The sequence below is a fragment of the Akebia trifoliata genome, chromosome 5 (genome assembly GCF_017979445.1).
Source record: "Akebia trifoliata isolate Shusen 1 chromosome 5, ASM1797944v1, whole genome shotgun sequence".
NCBI classification, from domain to species: domain Eukaryota; kingdom Viridiplantae; phylum Streptophyta; class Magnoliopsida; order Ranunculales; family Lardizabalaceae; genus Akebia; species Akebia trifoliata.
The window spans coordinates 33,857,409-33,875,140 of record NC_141379.1 but is presented as its reverse complement, the minus strand read 5'-3'; the positions used below and the strand labels follow the sequence as shown (position 1 = coordinate 33,875,140).

The window sequence follows — 17,732 nt, the reverse complement described above, 5'->3', positions numbered from 1 at the left end:
ACTTTTAAAGGCTTCTGTGGAAACTTCCAAACGCTACCCCAATATTGCCTCTACTATGTTAAAGCTTGAAAGTATGAAGTTCCCATATAAATGCTTATAGTGAGACATCTTTCTCTTCAAGATTATGAATTAAGATTGAAAGAACTAGCAATCTTATAGAAGTCTTGATTCCGGAGCCTGTGCATTTAACGTAAATAAACACCCGCTATGAGTGCAACAAATAGCTACATTGTGACGATGAAACGAGGGGCTTTGCACTTCAAATTCCAATTCATAGTAATTCAGATTCTTGTTTTTGTCTTCCCTCATTGTTGATTTTATTAGAGTGGCCTTCACATCCGGTCGTCGCCCATACCCAGTAATTGTTCTAACCACAGCTTCTCCTACTTCCTTTGGTCCTCCAAAAGCTTCAATTCTAACAAAAACAGATTAAAAAAAGAAAAAAAAGAGAGAGAATTAATGCACAATTGATTCTATTATTCTAGGGCTTAAAATGGGTCGAACTCGAGTTGGATTTAAGTATATCCATATTTAGATCCTATTTTTTATTTATTTATCATCCGAATGTGACTCGGATCCCACTAAATAAAACATATCTGAATCATTTTGCTTTTATTTGATCAAGATCAAACTTGACTAAACTGCTTGATTCAGGTCAAGTTGAATAATTCCGTGCCATTCAACATTTTTTCTACTACATAATAGTTATATTTTATTTTACCATTATAATCCTTTTATCTTATAATATAATATTTCAATGTTATATTAAAAGATATTTTGAAAATTACTTATAAATATAATTTTCAAAGTAATATATCATTCGGATCTTGAAAGATAAAGAGATGGATTCGGATTCCACTCGGATCAAGAGAAATTAAATCATATTCAATCCATTTTTTATTCAGACCTTCTTGAAGGGCCCAAACTGTTAAATTTGGATTTCAAATCACTTGGATTGGGAAAAATCCGACACATTTTATGCCCAAATTCATTCAGATTAATCTCATTTAATTTTAAAAAAGTGATTTCTCATACATAACCGTAGATGATTTTTACTCGTATCGGGAGGAAACACATCTATGGTTATGTGCACATCCCACGTCAGAATTGTGAGAATCGCAATAAATGCCCTTAGTCATTCCAGCATTTTCCTTTTTCATATTAGATAAGTTGTATTATAGCGGACAAATACGAGTAAAGAAGTAAGAAAAATAGCGCAATGGTGAGAGGAACTAACGAAAAATCGACGATAACTGGAGAAACAATAACGCTAACGTTAAGTTCTCCGTTAGAGGCAGGAGGCCCAAATGCAACAACAGGTTCACTAAAATTGCGACGAAGGCGGCTCTCTTGGATCCAAAGATCTCTCTCTCTCCACTTTTCCAACCGATCTATAAAACACAGTTTGATCTCTCACCCAATTTGCTGAATAAATCAATTTTGTTTTTTAATCAACAACAACAACAACATCATCAATGACCCGTCCGAATTTCGAAATCTAAATCATCTATTCGAAGATTTTAATAAATAAAAAAGTAACTCAAGACTCATCAAATCCTTCGTTTGCTTCTAAGAAACGATTGAAACCTCCAATCAGATACAGAACATCTAGTTTCAGATTTCGGCCAAATCGAGAGCTTTAGATTGGTTTGGTTGGGTTTTAGATTAACAAAATAGAGGACCCATCATTTTGGTTCGGTTCTTGGTTCATGTCTTATAAGAATCGAACCAAATCGAGAACCAAATCCTTATATTAAAAAAATTATAAATAAATATTATTAATCTATTTAATAAAGTATATCCAGTTTTTATGGATAAATTGATTATTACTATTATTTTTTTTATGGATAGAATAACGACATTTTTTTTGGAAGGATGGTATTAATGACTTTCTGAATTCATGAAAAAACTATTGATTTTTTTTTTTTAACGGATATATGATTTTTTTATTGATGGATAGATAAATGACTGACTGAGATTTTATATTCATATTTATTTATTTTTATTAAAAATATGTTGATTTAATTAAGTTTTTAAAATATTGGCAATCCATAGAACTGAACCATACCAAACTGACCTTAGATTGGTTTGGGTTGGTTTGATTTTATGACAATTTGATTTGATTCCGATTCTCATTTAATGGAATCGATTTAGGTCAGTTCGATTTCGATTTAACCTCAAATTGAATCAAACCAAATCGAGCCAAGTTGCACCCCTAGTATAAAGAGGTGAGATTCTGTAGTGCATACGGGTATAGAAACACCCGAGTTGGTTGACAAGTGCCCTCCATCCTGATAGTCAGATTCTCCTAAATTATTATATTTATTATTTTTTATGCTAAGCAGGGGCTATGAAGGGCCCCACCCTATGCATTCAGGAGACTAATGCCCCCAAGAAATTATAATGTTCATCCTCAATAAAATTAGAGAAAGTTCGAACATTAGATACATCGATAATCTGAAAATCCGGCAAAATACAAGAATCAGATCTAGCTAGCCAATTAGTCGTCCTATTTGTTTCTCTTCAATAGAGTTCGAAAGAGATGTTCACAAAACGATTTCTCAAAGCATTGAATCTAGGGGTGGAATCAGGATTTTCTTGTAGTGGGGGCAAACTATGGTTAGTTGTATAGTTGAAGAATTTGAATGGTGGGAAAGTTATTTGTGCTGATAAATACGATTGGAGGGAGGTGAGGGTGTGAGGGCAAAAATTAGAGGGAGATGAGGATGTAGGGGCAAATGGGGAGAGAGGTGAGAGAGTGGGGACAAATGGGGTATGTAATTAGTTGAAAATATAGTGTGGTGTCTCAAAGTTCTGTGGGGGCAATTGCCCCCTCCAGCTCCTTACTAGCTCTGCCATTGAATCTCAACATGCTTCCATGAAGCTGAGATCTTACAGTTAATGATTTGAATTGCATATAAGGAACCCGCTGAAATCAACAACCTTGATGACCTTCAGCAGCTGCAACCTTCATTCCCTCCTCAATTGCTTGGAGCTCTACAAGGGAATGAATGTTACCAATTTGAAGAAGTGAGGGGTATCTCTGATATTCATCAATCACCTATTGTTTGACAACCTTGGTTAGGATAAGAACCAGCAATAACATCATAATTCTCAATACAAGATTACTCAACCCTAAACAGGAACCCTAACTTGTAACTTCTCTAACAATTGTATGACATTGTCAAAAGTCTTAACGATCTATATAGTTCATGGAAACAAGTGTATTTTAATTCCCCCCCTTAGTAATTAAAGGGTTATGTTATTTTTTAGATTTCTATGATGGTAATAGAGTAGAATCTTAAATAACAATTTCTCTGTTTTTTTTTTTTGTTTATTCTCAAACTTTATATTATAATTCGGTGAAACATCAGAAAGAAAAATACTAACATGAACATTTTTATTAGTTTCATTCAATTTCTAATTTAGTCTTGTTGCGAACTTGTTCCATCTTTAGGGGGATAGTGTTATTGTTAAATGATTGGAGAAATCTGAAATTTCATATTGTCTTATTGTCGATAGATCCTTGGAGGATACATCATAACAAGTTGCAGAATAGCTCCTCTCAATTAATTAGCAAATCAGTTCAAATCTTGTGTCTTATCCAGGCAAAGGGATCCAACATTTGAAAACTGACCTTCGTTTTGTAGTAACGATAGGTACGGACTTTTTATATGTGTGAAGTGAAGTGGTATGGATTTCTTTTCTTTTTTTCTTAATTTTCTTTTGTCTATTTCTTGGATGGTTAGATTGCTGAAAATTAGTTAAGCATCTTAAAAGCGAATGTTAGAGAATAGTTTTAGCGGTGGGCTGGGCTGTGTGTCTATGCAACAATTGAAAATGTTGACTATATGAAGTTGCCTAAAACTAGGAGTCGTGATGAATGCACGTGGTCATGGTACACGGTTGGATACGTGGCTGAAGTGGCAAGGGCACAAAACCATAGATCGTTTTCATCAGGATATACAAGAAAAAGATGTCCGGTTCTGTGCACTTGCTACGTCATCCACGTACCAAGACCGCGTGCATTCATCATTATTCAAAAACTATTTTTATGTGCTTCTCTATTCTGTCCCCTCTCTGATTATATGAATAACATCTTCTTTGTCTCTCTGTTTTATAGGCAAAAATAAGCAATTTTTAAGATTGGAGTGCAATCGGTTTTAGTTGATGTGGAACTAGTTGGTTTCTAATTAAAATAGAGAGATTTTATTGCCATTCTAACTTTTGCCATGAGCACCTTAATTCATATGAAATCATCAAAGAATTAGCACACATCTTTCGGTGCTCTTAGTAAAATTTGGTATTGCAATAGAAGCTCTTAAGAGGACAATATAATTTAAAGTAATGATTTTGTAACTCAATGAAATAGTGTGACTCACAATCTCACCGACGTGGCAAGCACACACAACTGCAGATGGCAGTCGATCAGGTCTAGGAGTGTCAATGGGTACCCATTTAACCGAAACCGAATCAGAATTGAAAGAAAATACCCCCGGTTCGGGATCCTTTTTTTATTGGAACCGATTAGAGCCGGGCCTAAAATGGAACCGAACCGATAGGAACCGGAATCGTTAGGTTCTATCCAATGGGTACCCGTGGGTATCCAAAACCGATTTATTTTTTCATTTCTTTCCATACTATAGATGATTTAAGGTATTTTTTATTTAAAAAATAAATGCATGTTATATAAAATTCTTCAATTTTTCATATAAATTAATGATTGAAACTTAAAATGAGTTACTCTTATAAAAAATTATTACTTTTAACAAATTTATTTTGTTAATTCTTCAAAATTTTTTGATAACGATTTGAAATACTTTTTTCTCAGTCGATTCTTGAGAATCGGAACCGATGGGTACCCGTGATTTTTGGCTGTTCCAGTTTCGGTTCCATTTATTTTGGAACCGACAAGAATCGGAACCAAACTAATGTAATGGTTATTATTCTAAGTTCCTTTAGGAACTGAACCGGAACCGATCTATTGACACCCCTAGTTAGGTCAGTTGTGTATCCCGAGGGAAAGAATCTACGGTTCTTTGCCCATGCCATGTTGGTGAGTTTTTGAGTCACCCTGTTAGGTCGAGTTATAAAATCAACACTATAATTTATTGTCAACCTAAGTAGAATATCCAATGAGTTGAGTCAAACAAAAAAACTCTTTAATCAACTAAAAAAAATGTATTAATTTATCTCTTGTTCACCATTAAAAATAATTTATAAAACCAAATAGCTCGGGTAAGTTTTCTAACTGACTCAGATGCGTTAACTTGGAGTTTATAAATTCATCAAATTTTGGGTCCATTCCATACCCTATCGAGTTTAGTCAACTCAGCCGAGTTTCAAGTACATGAACAAGTGAAAAAAGGTAAAATTCCAGATTTTAAGGTTGTCAGTCATTATGTACATCTCCAGTTAAACAAACAGATTAAGGTGTTGTTTGTTAAACTGAAAAAAATAAGTGTTGAATAGCATTAAGCACTGAAACTTATAAGTGCTGAATTTAAATGCTGAAAAAGTTGTTTGTTTAGATGCTGAATTATATTTGTTACACATTGCTGAAGCTGGTAAATTGTCTTTGTTACCCTTACAATCATATTATACATTGTTTGCATGTTTCAAATGCCTATTTCTTATCAAACACAATAAATTATATTATTTCTTATAAAATTAAAATACAATTCATTTTTAAATAATAAATAATACTCAAATCTTCAATTTATAAATAATAATTTCTATTTATAAAAGCCCACAAATTTCAAATTAAAAATAATAATGTCATACAAGTCACTAAAATTCAAAATCAACATTAAAATAACTTAATTTTGGATGAAATTTTTTTAATGGAAATGAAGGATGTGTAATTATAAAAGCACCATATAAATTAATAAGGGCAACCCACACCATAGCCAATTTTTATTTATTTATAGGGGTTAAAGTTTTTGGAATGAGCAAATTTTTAGTGAGGATGGTCTATATGGTCTAGAGATCATCCTCACCAAAAATCAGTCCATTTTGAAACTTCTAATTCGTCAAAAATAATTTTTTTTTTTTTTTTTAAAAAGGGATGATTTATGGTTCTTGAACTTGTTTTGATAGGGTTAGAAGTTTCAGGATGTGTTGATTTTTGGTGAGGATGATCTCCTTATTGTAGAGATCATTCTCATCAAAAACCAACTTATTCCAAAACTTTTAACCCATATAAAACAAAATAATTTAGCCATGGTGTGGGTTTATTAATTTGTGGAGTGCTTATATACTAATGAGGAGATCATCCTCACCAAAAATCAATTCATTCCAAAACTTTTAACCCATATAAGACAAAATAATTTAGTCATGGTGTGGATTTATTAATTTGTGGGGTGCTTATATACTTATCCATTGGATATAAGAGATAATATCCTTTTAAGAATAAGGGTATACTTGTCCATGTACAAAAAAACGAAAGACATACTTGTCCGTATCGAAAAAAACGAAGTGCTTACCGTTTCAACACTTTTTTTCAGCATCAAAATAGTGCTGAATTTTTTTCACTTATTTTTAGCAATAAGTGCTAAAAATATAAGTAAACAAACACGCTATTTTGACAAAAAGTGCTGAATTTAATTTTTTTCAGCAATAAGCGCTGAAAAATAGCGCAAACAAACACTGCCTAAGACAACTATCCATTTAAACTTGTACATAGCAATCCGATCCCATTTCAGCATTTCTAACCTGATCCAATCGAGTTTAGTCAACTCAGCCTAGTTTCAAGTACATGAACGAGTGAAAAAAGTAAAATTCCTGATTTTAAGGTTGTCAGTCATTATGTACATCTCTAGTTAAACAAACAGATTAAGATAACTATCCATTTAAACTTGTACTTAGCCAATCCGATCCCATTTCAACATTTCTAACTTGGCCCAATCGAGTTTAGTCAACTCAGCTGAGTTTCAAGTATATGAACGAGTGAAAAAAGTAAAATTCCAGATTAAGATAACTATCCATTTAAACTTGTACTAAGCCAATCCAATCCCATTCCAGCATTTATAACTTGACTGTTATATAATATTAGGAAATTTTAAAGAGAGACACGTATGAAAAATTAAGATAATCACATGAAATGAACGGTCAAGAATAATTACTACGAAAAGTTCTCAAAAATATTTACATATAAATATAGGTTCACCTGATCTGACCAGTCACTACGCATGGATGCATTAATCTTAAGGAGAGAAAAAGTTTGGTATTTCGAAAGAAAGTCTATGCAGATTCATTAGATAATTTCCTCACCACCTAAACTCTTACATTTGCATTGTATATATAGTATTTTCTTTATGACTGTTTTTAATTCTTAAAGAAAAAGTTATTTTTGACTGACTGTAATAATATTTGTGTGGTGAAGAAGAAGAAGTAATGATGCGAGGAGAAAGGAGTTCAGGATTAATTTGCTGCGGAGGAGATAATAAGATGGAACTTGAAGAAGGGGAGATTGGATATTTTGATCAAGATCATCATCATCATCATGACAGAAAATATACTAGTTTTGATGTCGATCCAGATGTTGATCTTGCTTATATAGTAAGTAGTATATGTTACTTTGAGTATCTTTATACATGCATTTTTAATTTTCTTCATACATTTTATTATATTACAGACTAATAAGGGTTTATTTTCTATTTGATTTAGGATCAAAAGGTTGATGATTTACTGGGTCATTTTCGAAAAGATTTCGAAGGTCCACTTACTATGGAGAATTTGGGTACACGATTTATAACTCAGACTTTGATATAATATTGTATTTTTAATACACGACGATGTGACAGTTTTGAAATTTATTTGTATTTTTAGGGCCAAAATTTGGAGAATATGGATCGTTTTTGCCGGCTTATAAGAGGCCTTCTTCTCATTTAAAATTGACCAAGAAAGTTTCTTACACATTTAATCCAGATGTTCATCTTGTTCATATAGTAAGTAGTGATACCCAGCATTTTTTGTTCTTTATACTTTTATAGTCAATGCTATAAATTAGACTAATGAGTATCTGTTTCATGTATCTTTTAGGATCAAAATGTTCAAAACCTATTGGGTCATTTTCAAAAAGATTTTGAAGGCGGTATTTCTACGAAGAATTTGGGTATGTGGTTTATGATTAACCTATGTATATTTAAACTTAGACAAACAACATAATTGTTTTTTAGTACATTGGATGTGACAATTCGGGAATTTATTTATTTTTTTCAGGAGTAAAATGTGGACAAAATTGTTCTTCTAAAAAAAAGTCTCCGCAAAAGATGTCGAAAAATATAAAAAATGCTGAAATTTACCGCAGTTTGGGACTTGATCTCTCACCATCATCATTAACGGAAGATATGCATAATGAATCTCCTACAATAATAATTCAGGTAAACCATTTCATACTTTCTTATTATTATTCTTATTTTTTTTTTTCTTTCAATGTTTGTGATTGATGGATACCTATTGATGTTGTCTGTTTTCTCTATTTTGTTTATGTGTTGGACAGAATACGACGTCCTTGCCGGTTGGTGGTTTATTATCACCTCTTCCGGATAGTTTGTTGCTCTTACCGGAAAGGGCAACCAAGAGAGTACGGCAACGGACAGGGACCACGGCATGTTCAAATGATAGTGAGTTTAACTGATTATATGTTAATTTCAATTGATTTAGTCAATGTCTGCAAAACTAGATTGGCCATTGAACTGGCTAGCGTAGTCGGCACCTGGACCATTTTGATGATATGTTTGGTTCACCTGTTGAGATGGCCGGTTTGGGTTTCAAAACATTCAATTCGTTTAGATTATAGTAAATACTTTCATTTTCTTATGCTTTAGGTTTTTCAATTTTATAATTAAGAATAATTGTTTCATTATTGGAACTGTTTTTTTAATCATGAAATTAATGAAATTATATGTTATTGATGGACTTGTTTCATGCCATGCTTTGTAGGTGAAGAAGAGGTGAGAAAACGAGATTCGAAAAGAGCTAAAGGTCTCACGAAGAAGAATAAGTAACAAATATTTATTACACACGAGCAATTTTTTTTATGTGTACGTGTACTGTGGGTTGAGTGTGAGACAGGGAGAGAGGGTGTACAAGGGTTTAAGGTTTGGGTTTGGGATTTTTTCTTTTTTTTCTTGTAGCGTATTCAAAATTTTATATTGAAGTAGATTGGATACGCACATGGATGTAGGCATTCTTGATGAAACATGTAAATTGTGATTTTTTTATCTCCAATGACATTGTTTTCTCATCAGAGGTCTGTACAACAAACACGAAAAATGTAAAAAAAAAAAAAAAAAAAATTGCAGCCAAGTCGTCGATCTCTTTTCAAGTTTATTAGTAGAGTATAGCTGCACACATAGTGAAGAGTGTTTCCCGAATTCGAGATACCTTTGATGAGTCTCCAATTACCATACTTGAGCTAAAAAATAATCTCTTATATTATTATCTTTTATTTCCATGTTTCATGTTTGCGATATATGTATCTTGTTTTTATTTTATTTTATGTGTTTGAAAGAGTATGACGTCTTTTTTCAGAATTATTTGTCATATATTCTTGATAACATATTGTTACTACCTAAAAAGGAAAATAAAAGAGTTGGGCAATGTTAATAGATGACTCTCATAAGTTGCAGATTGGCATACTTAATTGGTTATAAGTTATTTTGAATAGCATTTTCGGTTAGGCCATTGATTTGGTCTAGTTGACACCTGGACCATTTTGAGGATAGGTTCATTGGTCCACCTGATTAGTTGAACGGTCTTGATTTGAAAACACTGGTCTTAATTATAAATTTCATTTTCTTATGCTTTAGGTTTGTTTGTTTGTTTATAAGGTTGACTGTTTTTGAGTCCTAAAATTAATGAAACTGTAATATATCTAGCGAAGATGATACAATAAAAACATTGAATGCACTGTATGATTTGTAATGTATCAAGTCCTCATGCATGAGAGGCAAAATAAGATACATACATCTTTTGTTGATGGATTTTGTTTGTATATCAAGTCCTCCAGTCCTTTTATAACTTTCTTTATAAGTATAAATTTTTAGAAGAGATGACCCATACTATTTTGATCCATGCATTGTTTATATGAAAAATTAAAGAGCTTTATATAACATGTATTAACTTTAAAATGAAAGAAAACACTAAATTATCTACAGTATTAAAAAAAATGAAAAATTGAGTTCCATTTTAAATCCGGCTCTAATAGGTTCTAATAAAAAATGAACCATAACTGGGATTCTTGATTCTGATTTTGATTAAATGGTATACCTAACTATAAATACTTTTATTTTAGTCCCACATCAGAAAATGAGACAATGGATGATCAAGAAGGTCCATGGCCTACGTTGGTGACCTTCATTGCACTAGGAGGGGTGCTTGCCTAAGATCTCCTCATGTCGGAGTATCTACATCAGTATTTCAAAATGACACAGTAATTGTGTTGCAAGTCTTTGAGATGAGAATTATCCTACATGGCTTGTATCCAAAACGATCGTCCAATCCAACAAAGTTGATAGCAGATCTTTGACGAGCTGTGCAACTTGAGTAGGATGGAAGCCTAGCCTAAAGTCTAGGGCTGGCAACAGTTCGGTTCGGTACTGGATCAACACCACTTCAATACCTATCTGGATTTTTTTAAAGTAGGTACTCGATCTGATCAGATTAATGAATATGTGAACTGAATCTGATTCATTTCATTTAATCCTTAATCCAAAATCGATATGATCCGAACACATGCCTTATTATCAATTTATCAATGATTGAAAAATTAAAAAAAAAATCTATTTTCCAACTACAATTATAGAGGGAAACTAAAAAGACAAATGTTTTATCTATATGAGTCTATATGATAATAATTATAAAATAATTATTAAAAATATGTTCGGATCGGATTAGGGTACACCCAAAGCCAATTTTCATGTTTTTGGATCAGAACGGTTCGAACTGATTTGGACACCGGTTATATTTCAGATCACTGCCCACTCTAGTGTAAACTCATGCGTGAGATATTTAATCGAAGCTCAACCCAAGATAACACTTAACCCAAGCCCCAGCTTGGGTTGCCTAGGTTTGGTTTGGCTTGGCTATCTTGTTAAATGCATGGCCTCGTTTGGAATGCAGCACAGTTCGTCTAGCGGAAGTGTTTATTTTTGGAATCATTTTTTCCCCTACCAATGGAATCGATAGCACCCATTTTTTCCCTTGAATTTAAATTCGATGAAATTTGGTTTTTCATGCAATCAAATATACACTTAAATAAACTGCATTGTCTTTAAATTATTCATTTAAAAAAGTACAGCAATTCTTGTATTAGAGAACCATGTCTTAAAAGTCTCAAATAGTTTTTTTTTTTTTTTTTTAAATTTAAAATTTTTATGCTTATGATCCATTTTCAACTTTTGCATTCGATGGTAAACCAAAAATTCTAACTTTAGAAACTTTTAAAGGCTTCTGTGGAAACATCCAAACGCTACCCCAATATTGTCTCTACTATGTTAAAGCTTGAAAGTATGAAGTTCCCATATAAATGCTGATAATGAGACCTGTTTCTCTACAAGATTATGAAGTAAGATTGAAAGAATTAGCAATCTTATAGAAGTCCTGCTTCATAGCCGGCCAGACTGATTCCGGAGCCTGTGCATTTAACGTAAATAAACGCCCACCACGAGCGCAACAAATAGCTACATTGTGACGATGAAACGAGGGGCTTTGCACTTCAAATTCCAATTCATAGTAATTCAGATTCTTGTTTTTGTCTTCCCTCATTGTCGATTCTATTAGAGTTGCCTTCACATCCGGTCGTCGCCCAGACCCTGTAATTGTTCTAACCACAGCTTCTCCCACTTCCTTTGGTCCTCCAAAAGCTTCAATTCTAACCAAAACAGATTAAAAAATGAGAATTAATGCACAATTCATTCTACTATTCTAGGGCAAATGGGTCGAACTCGAGTTGGATTTGAGTATATTCATATTTAGATCCGATTTTTTATTTATTTATCTGGATCCGAATTTGACTTGAATCCTACTAAATAATACATATCCGAATCATTTTACTTTTATTTGATCTTGATCAAACTTGACTAAACTAGTTGATTTAGGTCAGGTTGAATAATTCCTTACCATTCAACATTTTTTCTACTATATAATAGTTATATTTTGTTTTATCATTATAATTTTTTTATTTTATAATATTTCATATTATATTAAAAGATATTTTGAAAATTACTTATAAATATAATTTTTAAAATAATATATCATTCGGATCTTGGAGGATAAATGGATGGATTCAGATTCCTCTCAGATCAAAAGACATTAAATCATATTCAATCCATGTTTTATTCAGACCTTCTCCAAAGGTTTAAACCCGTTAAATTTGGATTTCAAATCACTTGGATTGGGTAAAATCCGATACATTTTATTCCCAAATTCATTCAGATTAATCTCATTTAATTTTTTTTTTTTTTTTTTTGTGTGGATAAATAGTATAATCTCATTTAATTTTTAAAAAGTGATTTTTCATATTAGATAAGTTGTATTATAGTGGACAAATACGAGTAAAGAAGTAAGAAAAATAGCGCAATAGTGAGAGGAACTAACGAAAAATCGACGGGAACTGGAGAAACAATAACGCTAACATTAAGTTCTCCGTTAGAGGCAGGAGGCCCAAATGCAACAACTGGGTCACTAAAATTGCGACGAAGGCGGTTCTCTTCGTTCTTCTTCAATGGAGGTAGATCCAAAGATCTCTCTGCCTCCGCTTTTCCAACCGATCTATAAAACACTGTTTGATCTCTCACCCAATTTACAGGATAAATCAATTCTGTTTTTTCATCAACAACAACAACATCATCATCAATGACTAGTCCGAATTTCGAAACCTAAATCATCTATTCGAAGATTTTAATAATAAAAAAAAAAGTAACTCAAGACTCACCAAATCCTTCGTTTGTTTCTAAGCAACGATTGAAACCTCCAATCGGATATAGAACATCTAGTTTCAGATTTCGACCAAATTGTGGTGAGAATCCAAGTAGGAAGCTTGTGATTCCTGCGAAATTCGCACCAAGAGCAACCAGAGAAGCTGATCCGACACCAACAAGAAATCTTCGCCGGAATACTGACGCTAATGGCCCGAATTCCTCAGCCGGAGATATCCCCTGCGTAGAAATTATGTTTGGAGAGCTCTCTTTCCGATCACCGGAAAAATGTGTAAGATAGACTCGTCTGATACAAACTATCTTGCTAGGAGAATAGAGAGAGAGTTGCAAAGCCATTGCTCACTCTCTCTCTCTCTCTTGTTGTGTTTGAGGACGAAATTTATTTAATCCAGTTTTCTTGGTTCGTAGTATAAAGTAGGGGAGCAACTTGGTCTGGTTCAACCGAGAACCTAACAGAATAGAGAACCGACCAATTTGGCTCGGTTCTTGGTTTATGTTTTATAAGAATCGAATCAAATCGAGAACCAAACCTTTATATTAAAAAAATTCTAAATAATTATTATTAATCTATTTAATAAATTAAATCCATTTTTTATCGATAAATTGATTTTTTTATTTTATAGATAGATTAATGATATATATATATATATATATATATTTTGATAGATGGTATTAGTGACTTTCTTTAATTGATGAAAAAATTATTAACCCTTTTTTTAATGGATGCATGATTTTTTATTATTGATGGATAGATAAATGATTTATTATATGAGATTTCAAATTCATTATCTATTTATTTTTATTAAAAATATGTTGATTTAATTAGATTTTTAAGATATTGGCAATCTATAGAATTGAGCTGAACCAAATCGACTTTAGCTCGGTTCGGGTTGATTGGATTTTATGGCAATTTGATTCGATTCCGATTCTCATTTAATGGAACCTATCTAGGTTGGTTCGATTCCGATTTGGCCTCAAACTGAACCAAGTTGCAACCCTAGTATAAAGAGGTGAGATTCTATAGTGCATACGGGTATAGAAATACTTAAGTTTGGAAGACAGGTGTCTTCCATCCTGATAGTCAGATTCTCCTAAATTATTATTATTATTGTTTTTGATCGCTAAACAGGGGCTATGAAGGGCCCCACCCTATGTATTAAGGAGGCTAATGCCCCAGGAAATTACAATGTCCATCCTCTAATAAAATTAGAGAAAGTTCACGAGGAACATTAGATACGTCAATAATCTGAAAATCCGGCGAAATACAAGAACCAAATTAAACCTTGCTAACAGCACTTCCCTCAACTTCATTAAAGACGATGAATCTCCGATTGAATTACTTCCATAAACACCTAATAAGGTCTCTTCTTATTATCGAAAATTCTCATATTTCTTTCCCTCCAAATATTATAAATTGTGGAGCAAAAGACTAGATGAAGCAACAGTCAAGGGAAGTTATGTTATCAATTTGAAGAAGTGAGGGGTATCTCTAATATTCATCAATCACCTTTTTGTTTGACAACCTTGGTTAGGATAAGAACCGGCAATAACATCATAATTGTCAAGACAAGATTACTAAACCCTAAACAAGAACCCTAACTTGTCGCTTTGCAAACAGTTCTCTGTTTTTTTTTTGTTTATTCTCAAACTTTATATTATAATTCGGTGAAACATTAGAAAGAAAAATATTAACATGAACATTTTTATTAGTTTCATTCCATTTCTAGTTTAGTCTGTTTGTGAACTTGTTCCATCTTGAGGGGGATAGTGTTATTGTTAAATGATTGGAGAAATCTGAAATTTCATGTTGTCTTATTGTCGATAGATCCTTGCAGGATACGTCGCAACAAATTGCAGAATAGCTCCTCTCAATTAATTAGTAAATCAGTTCAAATCTTGTGTCTAATCCATGCAAAGGAATCCAACATTTAAAAAATGACCTTCATTTTGAAGTAAAGTTATGTACAGACTTTTTATATGTGTGAAGTGAAGTGGTATGGATTTCTTTTTTTTTTCTCATTTTTCTTGACTATTTCTTGGATGCTTAGATTGCTAAAAATTCATTTTACATCTTAAAAGCGAATGTTAGAGAATGGTTTTAGAGGTGGGCTGGGCTGTGTGCCTATGCAACAATTGAAAATGTTGACTGTATGAAGCTGCCTAAAACTATGAGTTGTGATGAATGCACGTGGTCTTGGTACATGGTTGGGTACGGCTGACGTGGCAAAGGCACATAACCATAGATAGTTTACATCGGGACACACAAGAAAAAGATGTGCGGTTCCAGTTCTAGTTCCATTTATTTTGGAACTGATAAGAATTGGAACCAAACTAATATAATGGTTATTGTTCTAAGTTCCTTTAGAACTGAGTCGGAACCAATCCATTGACATCCCTAGTCAGGTCGGTTGTGTATCCCGAGGGAAAGAATCTATGGTTCTTTGCCCATGCCACGTCGGTGAGTTTTTGAGTCACCCTGTCAAGTTGAGTTATAAAATCAACATTCTATAATTTATTGTGATATTAAGTAGAATATCCAATGAGTTGAGTCAAATAAAAAAACTCTTTAATCAACTAACAAAAAATATATTAGTTTATCTCTTGTTCACCATAAAAAATATTTTATAAAACCAAATAGCTCGGTTAAGTTTTCTAACTAACTCAGATGAGTTAACTTAGAGTTTGTAAATTCATCAAGTTTTGGGTCCATTCCATGCCCAATTGAGTTTAGTCAACTCAGCCGAGTTTCTAGTACATGAACGAGTGAAAAAAATAAAGTTCTAGATTTTAAGGTTGTCAGTCATTATGTACATCTCCAGTTAAACAAACAGACTAAGATAACTATCCATTTAAACTTGTACTTAGCTAGTCCAATCCGATTTCATCATTTCTAACCTGACCCAATCGAGTTTTGTCAACTCAGCCGAGTTTCAAGTTTATGAACAAGTGAAAAAAAAGTAAAATTCCAGATTAAGATAACTATCCATTTAAAGATGTACTAAGCTAATCCGATCCCATTTCAGCATTTCTAACCTGACTATAACATAATATTAGGAAATTTTCTAGTAAGCCAACTTACGCGGCCCCTATCCAATTTTAACACACAAAATAGTGATAGATATAACAACTAAAACCCATAATGACAATTTATTTTTAATGCAAAAGATGGGGAATTAAGTTAGGAAAACCATTAATGAAAATTTAATTTACACTAATGTTGGGGTGACATTGGATTTATTGCGATTATCAAATTTCTGACTTGGAGGTGCACACGTAACCGTAGATGCTTTTTACTAGTATCTAGAGGAAACAAGGTTATTTGCATACCCCACGTCAAAAATGTGAGAATCGCTGAAAATCCCTAAGTCACCACGACTCTTTAATTTATTGTAAAGATGGGGAACTTAGCTATATCATAAATCTCACCTCAATCCTCTAGAGTTCATGGTCTAAAATATATAAGCTCTCTAGTTTTTTTTTTCTTTCTAGACTTATATTTTTTGGGTTTAAGATTTTATATTAGCCTAATCATACTTATAAACAACTACAAAAGTGGTTTGAAGGAGTGTCATAATGTTTTATAATGACGAGATAATAATTTAAGCCAAAACTTTATAATAATGGAATGGCCTGTGATAAATAACTTAACAAATCGGGTTGTAATCAGTAAAACGTGGGGTGCCTATAACAGCTCTCTTTTATCACACCCTACGGTTGTGGCGAGTGACTGGGGGTTTGTTAAAGGTTGTAGGTGCTTTAGTTTTAGTCCCACATCGTTAACACAGGAGGAAAGAGAAGCATATGGTGATGTATAAAATAGAATTAAAGACGACCAGTAAAACATACTTACCTGGACGGGGTCAATGGGCGATCAAGAAGGTCCATGGCCTAGGTTAGTGACCTCCATTGCACTTAGGAGGGGTGCTCGCCTAAGATCTCCCCAAGTGGGAGAGTCTACGTCATTATTTGTTGCTGTGGGGGTACGCGTTCGCGCGGCCCCTGCCCCAATTCTAAGTCCAAATCGTTTACCTTAGCAGCTAATTATAATTATAATATGGTTTAGGGATGGTAAAAGCTTAACATGGGCCTTGTTTCATTCAAATTTTGGGACTAAACTCCGTTTGAGGGGGGTTTTGGGACTGAACTGCATTTGAGGGGAAGGGGTTGCTATGTTCGTGGGGGTTGGTTGATATCGAAGCCGTTTTGGAGTGAGTAATCTAAGATCATAAATTGGGAGTTAATCTCAATGGGAAATCCATGCCAAGTCTCGTGAAAGGATACGAGACAAGACAATTAGATGGAGAGGGGTGCATGGATAAGACGGGCAAGCTCTTTTTGAGGAAGAAAAGATATCTTAGGATTCAATGGCGACCAGGGATTTGCTACGCGCAAAAAAGATATGCGAATTCCTCAAATATCTTTAGAGTGGAAACAATTGGACCTTTCAGGGATTTTCATGGCCTTATAAGTGTCCGTTACATAGTTCTAATTGTTGACAGGCCTTCATCCTAGAGTTGGACATCCATGTCCATGTAACCAAACACAGCATCATAGGATAGGGATGTACATTTGGGTAAATCCAAACCGGACTGAACCGAATTTTCGAGTTCGGTCTGGGTATGGCTAAAACCAAGACCAACCCGAAAATCTCGGTTTCGGTCTAGGTTCAAATATTAAAGGTCAAAACCGAACCAATTTTTTTTGGGATTTTTAAGGTTTGGGTTTGGTCCAGGTAGAACCAAATCTCAAAGGTTTGTATTGAATATTTTTAAATAAAATGGGATTTAG

The 17,732-nt window shown here is 33.3% G+C and overlaps 1 protein-coding gene, 1 non-coding gene and 1 pseudogene across 2 annotated transcripts; 1 reads left to right on the top strand and 2 right to left on the bottom strand.

Annotated features, from left to right (window-relative positions):
* Positions 1-122: 122 nt before the first annotated feature.
* On the bottom strand, positions 123-7,192 carry LOC147402428 (psbP domain-containing protein 7, chloroplastic-like; annotated as a pseudogene).
* A 4,309-nt stretch (positions 7,193-11,501) lies between these two features.
* On the bottom strand, positions 11,502-13,330 carry LOC147402427 (psbP domain-containing protein 7, chloroplastic-like). Its single transcript, XM_086444079.1, has 3 exons — positions 12,941-13,330; positions 12,604-12,826; positions 11,502-11,878 (listed from the first exon to the last, which is right to left on the bottom strand). The coding sequence occupies exons 1-3, from the start codon at positions 13,278-13,280 to the stop codon at positions 11,566-11,568; spliced, it is 876 nt and encodes a 291-aa protein (XP_086300205.1). The 5' UTR covers positions 13,281-13,330; the 3' UTR covers positions 11,502-11,565.
* Positions 13,331-16,786: 3,456 nt separating this feature from the next.
* On the top strand, positions 16,787-16,946 carry LOC147402426 (U1 spliceosomal RNA). Its single transcript, XR_015178983.1, has one exon. It is a non-coding gene; the product is annotated as a U1 spliceosomal RNA (small nuclear RNA).
* Positions 16,947-17,732: the final 786 nt, after the last annotated feature.

Coding starts and splice junctions, on each gene's coding strand:
- LOC147402427 (XM_086444079.1), bottom strand. CDS start 13,280: ATGGCTTTGCAACTCTCTCTCTATTCTCCTAGCAAGATAGTTTGTATC. Junction 12,827..12,940: donor AGAAACAAACGAAGGATTTG/GTGAGTCTTGAG, acceptor ATGAAAAAACAG/AATTGATTTATCCTGTAAAT. Junction 11,879..12,603: donor CCAGTTCCCGTCGATTTTTC/GTTAGTTCCTCT, acceptor TGTTTTGGTTAG/AATTGAAGCTTTTGGAGGAC.